This window comes from Miniopterus natalensis, chromosome 9, assembly GCF_054644295.1.
Source record: "Miniopterus natalensis isolate mMinNat1 chromosome 9, mMinNat1.hap1, whole genome shotgun sequence".
Classification (NCBI taxonomy): Eukaryota; Metazoa; Chordata; class Mammalia; order Chiroptera; family Miniopteridae; genus Miniopterus; species Miniopterus natalensis.
This window is the reverse complement of record NC_142089.1, coordinates 19,893,480-19,909,597: the sequence shown is the minus strand read 5'-3', so window position 1 is coordinate 19,909,597 and position 16,118 is coordinate 19,893,480. Positions and strand designations below refer to the sequence as shown.

At 40.1% G+C, this 16,118-nt stretch overlaps 1 protein-coding gene across 2 annotated transcripts; it reads left to right on the top strand.

Annotated features, from left to right (window-relative positions):
• The first annotated feature begins 248 nt into the window (after positions 1 to 248).
• Positions 249 to 15,909, top strand: SFPQ (splicing factor proline and glutamine rich). 2 transcript variants are annotated; one of them, XR_015715018.1, is made up of 12 exons: positions 249 to 1,150; positions 1,880 to 2,068; positions 2,627 to 2,928; positions 3,027 to 3,122; positions 3,846 to 4,042; positions 4,139 to 4,223; positions 4,973 to 5,090; positions 5,319 to 5,367; positions 5,448 to 5,569; positions 14,306 to 14,353; positions 14,970 to 15,056; positions 15,821 to 15,909. XR_015715018.1 is itself a non-coding variant. In XM_087820298.1 (10 exons), the coding sequence occupies exons 1-10, from the start codon at positions 314 to 316 to the stop codon at positions 8,149 to 8,151; spliced, it is 2,133 nt and encodes a 710-aa protein (XP_087676424.1). In that variant the 5' UTR covers positions 249 to 313; the 3' UTR covers positions 8,152 to 9,009. The 2 variants fall into 2 exon arrangements, 1 of the variants encoding a protein (XP_087676424.1); XM_087820298.1 differs by lacking the exons at positions 14,306 to 14,353; positions 14,970 to 15,056; positions 15,821 to 15,909 and adding an exon at positions 8,014 to 9,009.
• Positions 15,910 to 16,118: the final 209 nt, after the last annotated feature.

The window sequence follows — 16,118 nt, the reverse complement described above, 5'->3', positions numbered from 1 at the left end:
GGCCTACAGCCAACTCCTTTCCCGTTCATTGGCCAAAGGAAACTTCAGCTACTCATTCCTCCGCCTCTCAACCAGAAGCCAATAGAAAAGATTAACGCTTCGTAAAATAGTGTCATCAAGTACGGCACCTGCAATTGGCTATCAGAGCTACCGATCAAGAAGTAGGCGGGGCCATGTCAGAGGGGCCTATATAAGAAGAGGACAAAGGCGGCGCGCAGCCTGTGTCATCCGCCATTTTGTGCGAAGCAAGGTGGCCTCCACGTTCCCTAAGCGTCTTCTTCGCTTCTGTCTCGACCGCCCCTTGATCACAGATATGTCTCGGGATCGGTTCCGGAGCCGCGGCGGCGGCGGTGGCGGCTTCCACAGGCGCGGAGGCGGCGGCGGCCGCGGTGGCCTCCACGACTTCCGCTCCCCGCCGCCCGGCATGGGCCTCAATCAGAACCGAGGACCCATGGGTCCCGGCCCTGGCCAGGCTGGCCCCAAACCTCCGATCCCACCACCGCCTCCACACCAACAGCAGCAGCAGCCACCGCCGCAGCAGCCGCCACCACAGCAGCCGCCGCCGCTTCAGCCGCCACATCAGCAGCCACCGCCGCATCCGCAGCCGCCACCGCATCAGCAGCCGCCACCGCCACAGGACTCGTCCAAGCCCGTCGTTCCTCAGGGACCCGGCCCGGCTCCTGGGGTAGGCAACGCTCCGCCGGCCTCCGGCTCGGCCCCGCCCGCCACTCCTCCGACCTCTGTGGCCACCACGGGGCCAGGCCCTATCCCGACCCCGCCGCCCGCTGTCACCTCGGCGCCCTCTGGGGCGCCCCCGCCAGCGCCACCGAGCAGCGTGGTCTCCACCACCCCACCTCAGGCTGCGGGTCCGCCGCCTCCACCCGCAGGCGGCCCGGTTCCCGGTCCTAAGCCGGGCCCAGGACCTGGCGGCCCCAAAGGCGGCAAAATGCCAGGCGGGCCGAAGCCCGGTGGTGGCCCGGGCCTAAGCACTCCTGGTGGCCATCCCAAGCCGCCGCACCGAGGAGGCTTGGAGCCCCGCGGAGGACGGCAGCACCACCCACCCTACCACCAGCAGCACCATCAGGGTCCCCCTCCCGGCGGGCCAGGCGGGCCCGGCGGCCGCAGCGAGGAGAAGATCTCCGATTCGGAGGTGAGTGTCTCCGAAGCTACGCGTCCGTTTCCCTAAGATGGCCGCTGCCCCCTCCTCTTCCCCCTCTCTACCTCCCTCTCCTACCGGCCTCCATTTTGTTGGAGACCGGAAAGGCGCCTGCGCGCTCTCGGCGGGGGCGGGGCTCTCCGAGCGAGGGGCGGACCGTGTGGGTCAGCTAGTCGCTCCGGGGGTGGCCCCATGGCCGCCAGAGGAGTGAGGGGAGGGTGGCCTGAGGGAAGGGGAGCTGAGAAGCTGTGCTTGGGCTGGGTTACAGCTAGAAGATCCTGGGAACCAGAGTCCAGTAGACCGTGAAATGTAGGGTTTGAGAGATCGGGAGAGTTCCTGTCTGAAAAGAGCAGGCCCAAGTCCTGGTGGTGACAACGGGATTTTAATCTTTTTTCGTTTAACACTTGACCACCGTTTTAACTTTCGTCTGCTACGATTTAGATTAGTCAGGGACGTTCGGCATATAGGAATGACGAGGTTGCTGATCCTGAGCCTACTCTGGCGAGGTCTCAGTCAATTCTCGAGTACTTTGAGTGATTTTGGCTGTTTGATGTTAGGCTAGTGATTACGTTGGAAATCCTGCAAGTATAGTAGAACCTTGCTTTGACTTTAAACAGAAGAGCAACCCAACTGGTAACATCCAGTTTGGTGAGAGCAAAAATTAGTGGTTTCCCGGCTTGCAGAGGTCACTGGTGTCTGAAAATTCCTTTCCTTTTTCATTAGGGGTTTAAAGCCAACTTGTCTCTATTGAGGAGACCTGGAGAGAAAACTTACACTCAACGTTGTCGGTTGTTTGTTGGCAACCTACCTGCTGATATTACAGAGGATGAATTCAAAAGACTGTTTGCTAAATATGGAGAACCAGGAGAAGTTTTTATCAACAAAGGGAAAGGATTCGGATTTATTAAGCTTGTGAGTTTGTTCAGTTTTTATGTATAATTAAGAGTGTTCCTCTTCTTTGCTACTGCAGATGTACTGATTTTTAAACAAACAAGAATCAATTGTTCTTTAAATTTTTCATCATTCTTGCTCTGGCTGGGTTGCTCAGTTGGTTGGAGGGTGATCCTGTACACCAAAAGGTTGTGGGTTCGATCCCAGACAGGATGCCATACAGAGGCAACCAATTGGTGTTTCTCACATCCCTCACCTTAATCTATGTTTCACCCTCTCTCTTCCTTCATCTCTAAAAATCAAAAACATATCCACAGGTGAGGATAAAAAAAATAAAGTAATCTTGCAGGAAAGATGCAAATCTTGTATAGTGTGTAATTGTTGGTATCTAAGAAACAAAGGAGAGTGGGTGGGCAAGGCATTTTAACTACTATGAATGGTGTCAGTCAGGGTGGGCTATCTGAATATACTTGGAGCTTGAGGAAGAAGAACAAGAATGGGAATTAGGCTTATGACTTTCAGTGTGGGCATTAGATAATTTTCTAGGTCATTAACATGAATATGTCTGGTAACTTTCAGGAATCTAGGGCATTGGCTGAAATTGCCAAAGCTGAACTTGATGATACACCCATGAGAGGTAGACAGCTTCGAGTTCGCTTTGCCACACATGCTGCTGCCCTTTCTGTTCGAAATCTTTCACCTTATGTTTCCAATGAACTGTTGGAAGAAGCCTTTAGCCAGTTTGGCCCTATTGAAAGGGCTGTTGTAATTGTGGATGATCGTGGAAGATCTACAGGGAAAGGCATTGTTGAATTTGCTTCTAAACCAGCAGCAAGAAAAGCATTTGAAAGATGCAGTGAAGGTGTTTTCTTACTGACAACGTAAGTTCCTGTGCTTATTTTAATAATTTCTGTTTATTAACTGTTTGAGGAAGTTGCAATAAAACTGGAAGATAAGATGGAACCTTTTTTGTTATTAGAACTCCTCGTCCAGTCATTGTGGAACCACTTGAACAATTAGATGATGAAGATGGTCTTCCTGAAAAACTTGCACAGAAGAATCCAATGTATCAAAAGTAAGATTGGTTAAATTTTTGGGCAGCTTTTAAGTGTAAGGGAGAACTTGTTCTAGTAATTTTTCAGTTTTGTTTAAAATATGCAAAATTCATCTAAATGAATATGCTTAATAAAAACAGGCTCAGAAATCAGAAAGGTTTTGAAGCAGTAATTCAGATGCCTAGTTTTTGTTTCTGAAGTAGGTATATTTCGCAGTCTTGCTCAAGCTTGTCGATGAGTCATTGATCAGCAGCCTCATTTTTAAAAAATTTTTTTTTTTAAAATATATCTTTATTGATTTCAGAGAGAGGAAATGAGAGGGAGGGAGAGAGAGAGAGAAACATCAATGATGAGAGAGTCATCGATCAAGCCCACAACCGGGCATGTGCCCTGACCGGGAATCGAACCCTGATCGCCTGGATCCCAGGTCGACGCTCAACCGCTGAGCCACGCCCGGCCGGGCAGCAGCCTCATTTTTAAGGATGGGAAAATTTTCCTTGAGTAGGAATTTGGCTAGAGGAAACAGGAAATAAGGAAGATAGAATTTATCTCCAGTGCCCATGTTCTCCGATACTGGGTCATTCTGGGACTTGTATTGTTTTTGCTGTGAAGATATTTTGTGAACCAAAATGGTCTTTGCCCTTGGTGTTCCTTAAAAGTGATAGGCCGGGGGAAAGACCAATGTTTTTAGGTGGGTCAGGTGTGCGTGCATCCTAAATTGATTCATGTTTAAATATTGTCAGGGAGAGAGAAACCCCTCCTCGTTTTGCTCAGCATGGCACATTTGAGTATGAATATTCTCAGCGATGGAAGTCCTTGGATGAAATGGAGAAACAGCAAAGGGAACAAGTCGAAAAAAATATGAAAGATGCAAAAGACAAATTGGAAAGTGAAATGGAAGATGCCTATCATGAACATCAGGCAAATCTCTTGCGCCAAGGTAAAAGACCCTCTGAAGTTTGCTGATAGGATCAATTGCTTTTTGTGCTTAACAGAATCTCTTTAATGTAAATCCAAAAAAATTTCCAATGTTCAGATCTGATGCGGCGCCAGGAAGAATTAAGACGCATGGAAGAACTTCACAATCAAGAAATGCAGAAACGTAAAGAAATGCAATTAAGGTAAAATTTTGTTACACTAAGCCTTTTCTTTTAAAATATGCTTTTACTGATTTTAGAGGGAGAGAGAGAAACATCCATCAGGTGCCTCCTGCATACCCTCTACTGGGGACTGAGCCTGAAACCCTGCCATGTGCCCTGACCAGGAAGGAATTGAACCGGCAACCTTTTGGTGCATGCGACATCGCTCAACCAGCGGAGCCACACCAGTCAGGGCTTGTTAAACTTAGACTTTGCTTCTGCATTAACATTTAGAGAAAAGATGAACCTAAATTTTGCAGTACAGTCAGATGAAATACAGAGTCAGTGTTGGTATAACATTTAAACTGGAATTGTGGGTAAGATTGTCAATAAGTACTGTAATGCTTATTTTCTTTGCCAGAATGCCTCTAGGACTATTCTAGACTCACTCTCCTGGCCTTTACTCTCCTGGCCTTCTTATTTTTAAAATGTATCTTTATTGATTTCAGAGAGGAAGGGGGGGAGAGAGAGACATTAGTGATGAGTCATTGATCGGCTGCCTCCAGCACACCCCTTGCTGGGGATGGAGCCCCCAACCTGGGCATGTGCCCTGACCTGGAATTGAACTTCGACCTCCTAGATCCTAGGTTGATGCTCAGTTGCTGAGCTACGTCTGGCGGGGCTCTCCTGGCCTTTTTATGTGTTTGCTGTGAGGCAAATTAATTTTTTCAAATTGATTTTGAAAAGATGTGGATAATACATTGGTTTAAATACTTAATGAACATTTCCAGACAAGAGGAGGAACGACGTAGAAGGGAAGAAGAGATGATGATTCGTCAGCGTGAGATGGAAGAACAAATGAGACGCCAGAGAGAGGAAAGTTATAGCCGAATGGGCTACATGGATCCAGTAAGTAAACTTCTGTTGCAATCTATTGGAGTTAAATATTAACATACTACATTATAACCACTTCTTTCAAACATGTATTATGATTTATATGCCTTAAGGTTTTATCATTTTTTTGGTAGGCCAAAGATTCTTCGGGAAGAAGCTTTTATAAGTTAAAAACATTACATTTGGGAATTTTTTGTCGTGGGTATAGTACTGATGCATGAAAGATTTTTCTTTTTTATTCAGAGAGAAAGAGACATGAGAATGGGTGGTGGAGGAGCAATGAACATGGGAGGTAAGCATGAAAATTTAATTAGCATTATCAATAGAGAGCAATATTCTGGTTGAGTTGTAACCAGCATTTTTGTTTCCTAGATCCCTATGGTTCAGGAGGCCAGAAATTTCCACCTTTAGGTGGTGGTGGTGGCATAGGTTATGAAGCTAATCCTGGAGTTCCACCAGCAACCATGAGTGGTTCCATGATGGGAAGCGACATGGTAATGTATCCTGTGGGACGTAGTACAAAGGAAATTCTCATTTTCACAACTTATGTGTGTGTGTTTTGTTTTTTTTAAAGTAGGTGGCTGGACTTCTTTTAGTTCCCCTATCATGTAAATTATAATATTGAGGAATACTTTGGCAACATAGAAGAACTCAGTGTGTGGTAACCTAAACAAGGTTGCCAACGGGAAGTCAATGCTGTTAGTAGTATGTTGGAATTATCTTTGGCAATAAGTAGACTTATGTGCTTTCCATTATATATTGCTTGTGTACTTTAGCACTCCATCGCATGGCAAATCCAAATTCTAAATGTTAGGTAATGTACCTGATTATTCTACATCCAAGTGAGAGTAATCAAATGGCAAACTGTTGTTCATTCAGCTGGTATTTGCCATAAATATATGAATTAGACTTGTAGTTTGCAGCTTCTAGGCATGTTTTAGTGATGTGTAGGACTTTGACCTATACTTGGTGTGGCTTCTATTCATGAAGAGGGAATTGTTTAATGTTTTGACTCGTCGTTTCCCACCTGTTGGGCTGTCTATAGGTACACCTAAAATAAACTGACATCTCTGTTTTGCTACAGAGTGGCAAAAAAATCAATGATAATTTTAAGCATACTAGTTGTGTGCATTTGATCTGGACCTTCTTGATGCTATCATACTTTAACTGCAGATAGCCTATCTGGATGCTTTAGATAAGAACAACCAAGTGAATTGGTTTGAGTGACTGTATTTAGAGCTTTACAAATCCTTAGGAGAACTGAATATTGGCTTTAGAAGTGGGTTTAGGGAAGAATGCATTTCACAACTGAATTGAATCTGATTAGTTCACCTATAGGATTTTGGCAAAGGAAGGAAGCTACAGCATGTAACTCACTAGTTTCATTTTACAAATAGGAACATAAGAATTTAGTATGGGAACCTCACCTTTTTAAAATCCACTTATGGCTTTTGGGGAATTAGAACTGTAAATAGCTGGTTGGATTAAATGTAGTGCTATTAGCTTTCTTCAAATTCAATTTTAAAAATAATTTGGGTAACATTTTGGCTTATGTGCTTCCTAAAAGGCAGATTGTAGGTATGTAAACAAATTTGTTAAAAGTATAACTTCACATGATGATGTTCCCACAGTGAAGTTTCTGTATTCCATGTAATAGGTAGCTTCTGTGGGTTCTAAGATGGATGCTGTAATGACATAATTGTGAAATCCCCAAATTTTCCTTTTTAGCTTTTGAAATACATAGTACAGTGTGCAAAATCCTAAACTATTTTAGGATTTTGAAAAACAGTTTAAAGGATTGAGATTTAGTCTTTTCAAGTAGCCTTATAGTATTTTGTAAGAAACATGTTGAAACTTCTAACAAATAGGAAGTTAAACCCTGATGCCATTTTTGTTGTTTTGTTTTGTTTTGTTGAGTAATACTTAGTAATAGATCTATTTTAAATGGAGTTTGAAAGATCGTTCAGGCTGCTGTGCTTGCACATCTATAGGGTTTTTCTTTTTGGGTACATAGCTTTCTAAGACTTAGAAGTACCTAAAACTAGATGGAATAATAAACTCCTGCTTTATTGCAGTCACTTAAGCTTGGTGTTATGCTGTTTGGGAGATACCCAAACCATGGAATCATAGCTAAGTGCCAGTGGACTTTTCAAAGACTTAAGGGAAAAGTTGGGCTGTTACGGGGGTGGGCAGCCTATTCAGTCAATTTGCAATAATACAGAACAGCACTGTAAACATAATTGTCTTTGGTTATATAGTGATGGCTCTGAAGGTGGTATACCTGTGAGAATATGGCAACACATGTTTTTTTAATCAAGTTACTGTGCCGGTTAAGTGACTAAATCTATTAGTCTTTTATGCTTTTTTTTGTAGTCTGGTAGCATTTTATTAAAACTTTGAACCTTTAAGATTTCTGCAACTTAGCAGATGTGTCTTGAGATCTTGAAAAGCACAAGGTTTCTTATGCAGCACATGCCACTAACTGGTGAGTAGGTCCTTTGTCACTTCATTGAGTGAATTGAATCTGTCTGCTTGGGCTTGTTAGGCTTACTTGGAATTAATTTTTTTGTTCAGACCTCGAAAGTGAGAAGTTCGCAAGCTTTTCAGTGGGTTATTCTGATGTGAAATTTCGTAAACTCATTTTGGAATGGGTTTTCACATCTACACTAATTTCTTAAATTTTTTAGCGCTACAGGGAAGATCTGTTCTTTGAAACAGGTGTATGAGAAAGGCTCAAGTGGGAACAGACCACAAGGCATGTATTATCGTAAACTAATTTTCAAATTACCCTTTTTTCCTTTCTATGTTCCCGGTACCTGTGGATCGACTCATTGGTGATTGTATCGACGATCGTTGACTACGGAACCTTCTAAAATATTTACTTAACACACATGGACATCAACTACATATAATGAACTGTTAATTACTGTTCCAATAGCGTACTGAGCGCTTTGGGCAGGGAGGTGCGGGACCTGTGGGTGGACAGGGTCCTAGAGGAATGGGGCCTGGAACTCCAGCAGGATATGGTAGAGGGAGAGAAGAGTATGAAGGCCCAAACAAAAAGCCCCGATTTTAGATGTGATATCTAGGCTCTCATTCCAGTTTGTTTTTGTCTTCTCTTGTTTAGATACCAATCTTTTAAATTCTTGCATTTTAGTAAGAAAGCTACCTTTTTATGGATGTTAGCAGTTTATTGACCTAATATTTGTAAATGGTCTGTTTGGGCAGGTAAAATTATGTAATGCAGTGTTTTGAAACAGGAATTTTTTTCTTTTTATTTCCTTTTTTTTTAAAACTGTATAATGTCCCTCAAGTTATGGCAGTGTACCTTGTGCCACTGAATTTCCAAAGTGTACCAATTTTTTTTTTTTTACTGTGCTTCAAATAAATAGATAAAATAGTTATAATACTGATCTTCAACTTTGCCATTCATGCTTCAATGCACATTAGGCTAGGTATTCCACTTTGAAAGCATGAGAGTGTCTAGACCTTCAAATGGCATGTGCCATTTCTGGGAAATGTATTTGTAGGCTAAGTATTGCTTTCTACAAATAAGTGCCCCCTTGTTTTAAAAAGAAGAAATACATACTGAAATAGATTCATGATTTGACTTGTTTGGCATTATAGGAAGCAAGCGGTGCTAAGTACATATAAATGGTTATATAAGTAAAGCTGAACTGTAAATCTTCATTCAGGAATGTGTATTAAGATTATGGAATGGGTGTAAGACTGTTGGTAGGGGGAGAAAGTGGGTATGACTAAATGGATCTTATATGGCCCTATGAGCTATCCTTTCCTTGAAAGTTTCTGAAGAAAAAGTGGAAAGATCATTTGTTGCATTCCTCCATTCTTGTTTTTAAGAGAATAAGTCCCAAGCCCTACAAATGGCTTGTATTGAACTTTCACATTTGAATTAAAGATTGTTAAACATGAAGTCTTTTCATGTATTACTTTAAGCGATTTCTAAAGATGGGGTTTAGTCTGAAAATTTCAACTTGAAAGTAAGAAGTATAGTAACCATAAACTAGGTGTAGCTATATAGACATTTCTACTCTGAAACTTTTACATCTCCTTGTGCTACTTCGTTGGGCAAAATTTGTAGGAATACAAAAATCTGCTTGCTCTCTTTTCTAAGAATTAGTGGTGACTGTTGACACATAGAGTTGCAGATAGCCATTTTTAATTGTAAAATATTTTTTAATCTGTTTTTCCATAGTTTCCTTTTGATGTAGCACTAAATCTGGAGTTGCTCATGCTACACAGTGCAAATATAAATATCCCTCCCACCATAAAGCTTTGGAGTGTTTCGATGGTGTTGTCAGTTTATTGTCAACTTCATTGAATCTCCTCCCATTAGAATAAGATATTTTGACTTGATATTAAAGCACATTGTTACTGTTGTCTGTTAGTACAACAGTGGGAACCTGCTTTCCCAGTGTATATATGCTAGCAGAGGGAACAGCTTCCTAAATGTAGGTAAAGTAATTGAATGGCTTGGCTTTGTTCTTAGTTATGGTTCTATTCAAATATGTACATTATAGAACTCTTACTATGGAATGTGTCTTCCTTCTTTTCACCTCTGTTCTTGGTGCTAATTGGCAAAAGTAAAATTCTAAATCAAGTCTGTTAAAATGCTGAAGTTTAGTATTGTGCCTTAGTACAAAGGGAAATCTATTGTTGAAACAATTGAGCACTTTCTGCATGGGAAACTGGATAATACTAAAAGTAAAACACTAGTGGAGTATAAAGGCATGTCACCCAATTCTGGTTGTGTGAATGACAGGTACATGGTATGTTAATTAAGGGAATCTCATTAGAAAATGTTCATTATTTCTATTCACCAAGATATCTGGAAATGGATGGTAGTTCTGCCATAATTACATCAATTGAGGAAGTTTTGTCCCCAGTCAAGTTATGAATTGGTGCTATGCATGAGATTTTTCTGTATGGAAACAAAGGTCTTGATTTGAAAGAAGTCCATTACAATTTGATGGAATTGTGTGGTAGGGACTCCACTAATGATAAAATAAGGGGTGTTCATAGGACACCCATGGAGGGTAAACTTGTATGTGTGTGGGTGGGGGCTGGTGGGGAAATGGGACAATCTGCCTATAAAATTAATGTTTCAGTTTATTTTTCAGATTACATGCCTTTCTTTATAAGGGATGCTGGCACAGACCCCTAAAATAAGCTTTTGGTAGTACTGTACCTTTGAAGAGTGGTGAAGGATGCTAATGGATAATCTGCTGAAAGTTGTGGTTTTGATAGCCTTACTGTGGGCTGGAGAATTGCTAAACGTTGTTTAGCAAATAATCTTGCTTAGTTTCAACTAAGTTTTTTACTTTTATCACTGAAATAGCAGTGCACCAAGGGTTGTAAGATACTCAAATAGACTTTCTGTAAGTCTTGTAATGTATATGATAGTTTTTAGCCTAATGTGAATTTAAGTCATCTTAAAAAATAGTTGCCTAAAAGCTGATATATGAAACTTGGGGTGGGAGAGGGAAGGTAGTAGTTTCGAAGTATTTAGCTATTTTTCTCATTTGAAGAAATCACCTGCCCCCATTTTTCTCTTCTCCACTTTCTCTCATAATTTTATTTTAAGAGGAACACTGATCATTTTTAAACTTACTACTCCGAATCTTTAAAAACTGCATTCTGTAAGAGACCCCAGTGTATTTAATAGGTATCTTATAAGCTTTTAACCCACTGCTCATTATTTAGTGAGATCACAATCCTTCTTTGCTTAGAACACTAATTGAACTCCTTAAGAAGTACTATAAACCCCACCACTCTAGATATTATACCACTAATATAAACATTATAATTTGGGAAATTGTAATGTTACGCCTGTGCAATTTTTATAAGTGGCATATTATGGCAGACAAAAATTTAGATACTTGGCTTTTCTTGGGCAAGCCACTAAGTTTTGGCAGAATGTTTTCTGGTGTTCTTGGACTGCAATTATGCACTATTAAAGTAGTGGCCTACTACATAACTGCGTTTAGCCAGCATTTCTGCAGTGCGTAACTGTGAGGAACGTAGTACCGCAAATGGCAATGGACATTAGGACCCGGATGTAGTATTCCTGCTTGCTCCAAGATTCTCATTGCCGACTGCATACAGGTAGGTAACAAGCAATATAATCTAACTTGGTGACTTGCTATGTACTTTTATTCCGTGGGCATTCTGACATCACACTTCTGACAATGAAATAACAGTGCAGCACCTAACACTTGTATGGTAAAGCTAGCTTATAAAAGTGCGTGGGTTTGGGTTTAGAGCTGTAATTTGTCAGGCAGAATTCAGTGCTGTTGCAGTTCTCAGATAAAAAGTGCAAACTTGATTCTTTGGTATATCTGATTCAGTTGTGTGGTTTCCTTTAGTTGCATTGTAACTGAAGATAACATGGAACATATCAGTGGTGTGGGGGAAAGGGAACCAAACCATACTTGGGAGGTAGAGTGCTTTTTAGCCTCTTGACATGGACTGTATAGTATATGATAATTAGTCTCTGCTGTAGCAAACTGACCTGCCCATTGGTCAACAATAGCAATAATTTCAGAATGCAATCTTGGTAATTATTCTGCAGCTTGAGTGCATTAACACTAAAAGTAGTTTTTTTGTAATGTGATTAAAAATATATTTTTTAAGTGAGCTTCATGGAAACACCTTTGTTACTAACTTGGGCTTAGATGGGAATCTAATGTGAATAGTTCAGGTTATGTGATTTTACTAAATGTGTCTATATTCTAAACCTGGGGGAAATTGGTGTGGCACATTGACTTGCCTACAGTTGAATACATGTTGGGAATCATTTCCCACTCATCAGACTTCGTCGTATTCTGTAGGATAACTGCAAATGTTCAGAGTAGGTTTTTGAATTTGGTTCCCTTAGCTTTAGGGATGTGATGTTATAATCCAAAATGTTTAATTACCAAAAAAGTCTTCAAAAATACCTTTTGTCACTTAGGACTTAAGCTTTGCATCGACTGTTCCAGACCTCAACTCACCTTTGGTCTCTGAACTGGTTTTTAGCTAGCGTGCATGAGAAACAGCTTTCATGTATAATGCTTTCTGCTCTGTAACTGGAAAGTTTGGTTCACTTTGCATAAATGTGTGAAAACTCTTCATGAATATGAGAATTTTCTTCTGTTGTATCAAGAAAAATGGCTTGCTCTTAGCAAGAACATTCACAAGGTGGGGACAAATTTGTACTTTGATGACGTAGTCCATTCAAGCAAATAACTTGACTCTCCTGCTAGATGAAAGAGCAAATGGTGATTAGTTTAGCTCTCTATATGACTAATATAATGCAAAGCAAACACAATGCTAGGTATTAGTGACAAGAATGTCACTAAATTGGCATATAACCCTGATGGGTTTTTCCTGTGTCATAATCCATTAAATCGGTGGCCAGCACTTGCTGCCGTGATTTAGGGATTGAATGTTTAGAAATGAAAGCTCAGGTTTATTTCTTAAACAGTCAATAACAATTTTGAGAGAATGTACTTGTTGTATGTAATAATGGACTTCAGGAACATCATTGGGGTGGGGGGCTAATTTTGCTTCATTCTGCTTATTTTAAGATGGAATAGGCTTTTGCACTTTCAAATGAGAAACCTGTGACTTAAGTTGATTCTTAGTTTTGATTTGTGCGTAGCTATAATTTGTAAATCTTAGTGCAGAGGGTCTTAAAAAACCACTCAGTCAAAAAGCTGGGAGTAAATGGGTTTCAGTAATAATACTACTAAGGTGCTTGCATTGTATTTCATAATCCTTGCTACAAATCAAAATTATTCTTTTTATTGAGAATGGCCTGATGTTCAGAGGTGTGATGCCAGAATGCATTTTCGTACTGTTAGGCCCTTGGAACAGATACAGGTGCTTTCTGAAAGATGAAAGAAATGCAATGGGTGCTTTTCATACAAGGTTGCAAAACCTGCAAAGAATGTATAATAGTCTCACTTTCCCCCAATAGAGATAGAGGCGTGTGACTAGTTTTGGACTTTTAACCTTAATGGGGGTTGCATGTCTCCTATTGTTAATCATTGTCAGCTGCAGTGACATGATCCACAGTCCTGCATTTACTCTCTCCCCTAATGATTGTGGACAGGTTTTAGAGAGCGGGGAATGTTTGTTCTGGGCCTTTATTTGGTTTTGGCTTTAGCTGATAATGTTTCAGTGCTCTTGTCAGCTAGTGCAGTTCTCAAATGGCCTATTAGGGAAACAACTCAAGAGGATTTGACTGCTCCTAATCATCTGTCATTGCTGCTAGATAATGATTGGCAATTTTTAAGACTCAACTGTGGAAGTCTCACAGTTGTTGGTAAACCATCAACCATAAAAATGTTGCTTTTCAACACCAGTGCTGAAAAGATTTTATTCAGAGGGTGAAAAGGGAGGGCTGGCTGCAGTATAGGATAATCTGGAGAATGGGAAGAATGCAAAACGATATAGTATCCCTTATGGATGGTAAATGTGCAACAGGGAACTACTTCATATGCCCTTGGCAGTAACTGATAAGGGAGGAAGAAAAACCTAGAACTTGAATTAAGGCTGATCTTTCTGGTTTTTGTGCAGTGGCCCTGCAGGCATATATAATGAAGGTGAATGTCTTCTCCCTCAGAAAAAACCTCAGGTTCCTTGCTCTCCCAATAAGGCATAGCTTCCCTGCCCTAACTTAAAACTCAGTGAGGACTTAGAGGGAAAGAATGAGGCAAATATATAGGACTGCAGGACAACAACTGCATTGTGTACTGTGGAATGGGGAGGGTACTCCTGGAGGACTCCTGCTGAAGGTGGTCACCTGAGAAGGGAAAACATACTTGAGTGGGGAGCAGGGTTATGTGCTTTTATGAAAAGAGAGCTGATGTTAAAATTCATTTGGTAAGGTAACCGTTGTCACATACCTTCACATAAGGGATAGTATATTTTGGATTGCAGTCAAACTTTTATTGTGCTCAGACTGGTGAAAATAGCAGTTAGGCTTTTGTATTTTAAAGAAGATACAGTTTTTATTCTAATTCAGGTGTCTACTTTATTACTTTATGTAAGAATAATTTTAGGTTTTTTCCCCCCCAATGAAGTCTCTTCCTATTTTTTTTTATGCTGTAACTTGCCCCTAATCTTGGTCTCTGGAATTTTACTCTTTAAATTTTGAAATTAACTAGCATTTTCAAACCTTATACCCTTGTCTTTTATATTAACTTTTTCTTATTATTCTTTAGGTGCGAATGATTGATGTTGGCTGATAATGGAGTGCTCATTCTCTTGAAGTAAGTGTCCTTAGGAACCTTGACCTTAGAAGTAGAGGACTTTTGGATTTGGTTTTTGATTTAATGGTTAAGTAATTGTATTTTATCCGGGTGGGGTGAAATGCTTTTGATTTTCTGAGATGTTTGTCTCTCTTAAGATAACGTTCCTGTATTTCTGCTTTTGAAAATAGGTGTGGTGTGTGTGTGTGTGTGTGTGTGTGTGTGTGAGAGAGAGAGAGAGAGAGAGAGAGAGAGAGTTGAAGAGAAGATGGGGAATATTACGAAGTATTAAGTAGTAGGGTTGAGAGTGTTAAATCCAGAGAAAGCAATCAGAAGATTTTCAGTACCCTAAATTCACCTTAGGATCCATGTAAAATCTCCTTAAGATTCTTTTTTACTTACCTAGTAAGTAGTAGAACAACAACTGTCTAGTCATTGGTAGGAGAGAAAATTTTGTATGTACAAGTGAAAAAAATTGAGAGTATGACCTTGGTTAGACCAGATCTTTTCTAAGCAGTAACAGCTAAATAAAACAGCTAAGTTTTATTGGAACTCAGACATAAAATACACACATTAAGTATTAATAAGAACGTAATATGCTGACATTATTTTACTAAAGGCACATTTTTAATAATAGGTGGATAATTATTCTCAAGACACATCACACATCATGAGCCAACCAAGAGGGAAGGCCAAAACTTTGCTAGACTGAGGAAATGTCGAGGTAAGTGATTCTTACTCTGTAAACTGCCTTCAGAAAAAAGGACTGTTGGGTGGTACAAAAATAATTACTTGTGTGTGAATATCTCGTTTTAACTTTTTCTACTTTAAAACTTTCGTATAGGAAATACTGCTTTTACAGTACTTAAAATATTTAATTGTTTTAACAGTCTTTTGAGGTTGTAGACTTTGTTGGTTTTGCTCAAGCCTCAGAAAAACAGGGACTTAAGTTTTCAATTAAAAAAATATATATATATGTATTTTACCTCTGTCCATAGCACCATGCAAGGGAGGATGTGGAAAGTTTGAAGTTCCCTGTTTTGTTTTCACCTATATAGGTACATGGTGGGGTCATCTATAGTTGAAAATAGATGAACAAAATAATATAAATGATGATCTGTTAAAATGGTTGGCAACTTTAAAGGGTAACTCAACTCTGCTGTTCTAGCTGGAAAGCAATCAGACTGTAAACAAATGGACATGGCTGTGTCCAGTAAAACTATTTAAAGGTGGCTGTGGATAGTAGCTTACTATCTTCTCATCTAATGAATTGCATGTATAGATAGGTATCATTCAGGTTTAAAAGGCCCTCACAATCTGTTTGAAATCTTAAACAATTTACATCTTAAAAGAAGCCTTATATAGACCATTAAATACTATTGATACCACATTACTTGATGTTAGGAAGTTTACTTGGTTGGTGCTAACAAACTTGATAACTCTGATTTTTACATCTTTTGGGAGTTAATTGTTTCCTTTAATTGGCAGGATGAGGTGAACTGTGTCCAGGAAACCAGTGAGGAAGAGGGCAAAGAGGAATGAACAACCTAATTGTTAATAAAAACATTTTAAAATCAGATTGTCCTTTTATTCTGTTTTTAAGTAGGACTCTTTCATTTTCTAGAATTTTCCTATGTTATCAACTTGTTTCTAGGTGACTTAAAAGAAAGATGTTCCATATTCTGGACGTAGAACAGATTATATAATTCAGGACTCTTATTTCTTGAGGCTTTGTTGGCAGAGCTACTTCAACCTCTTAATTACTAATCAGTTAGATGGCCCTTCT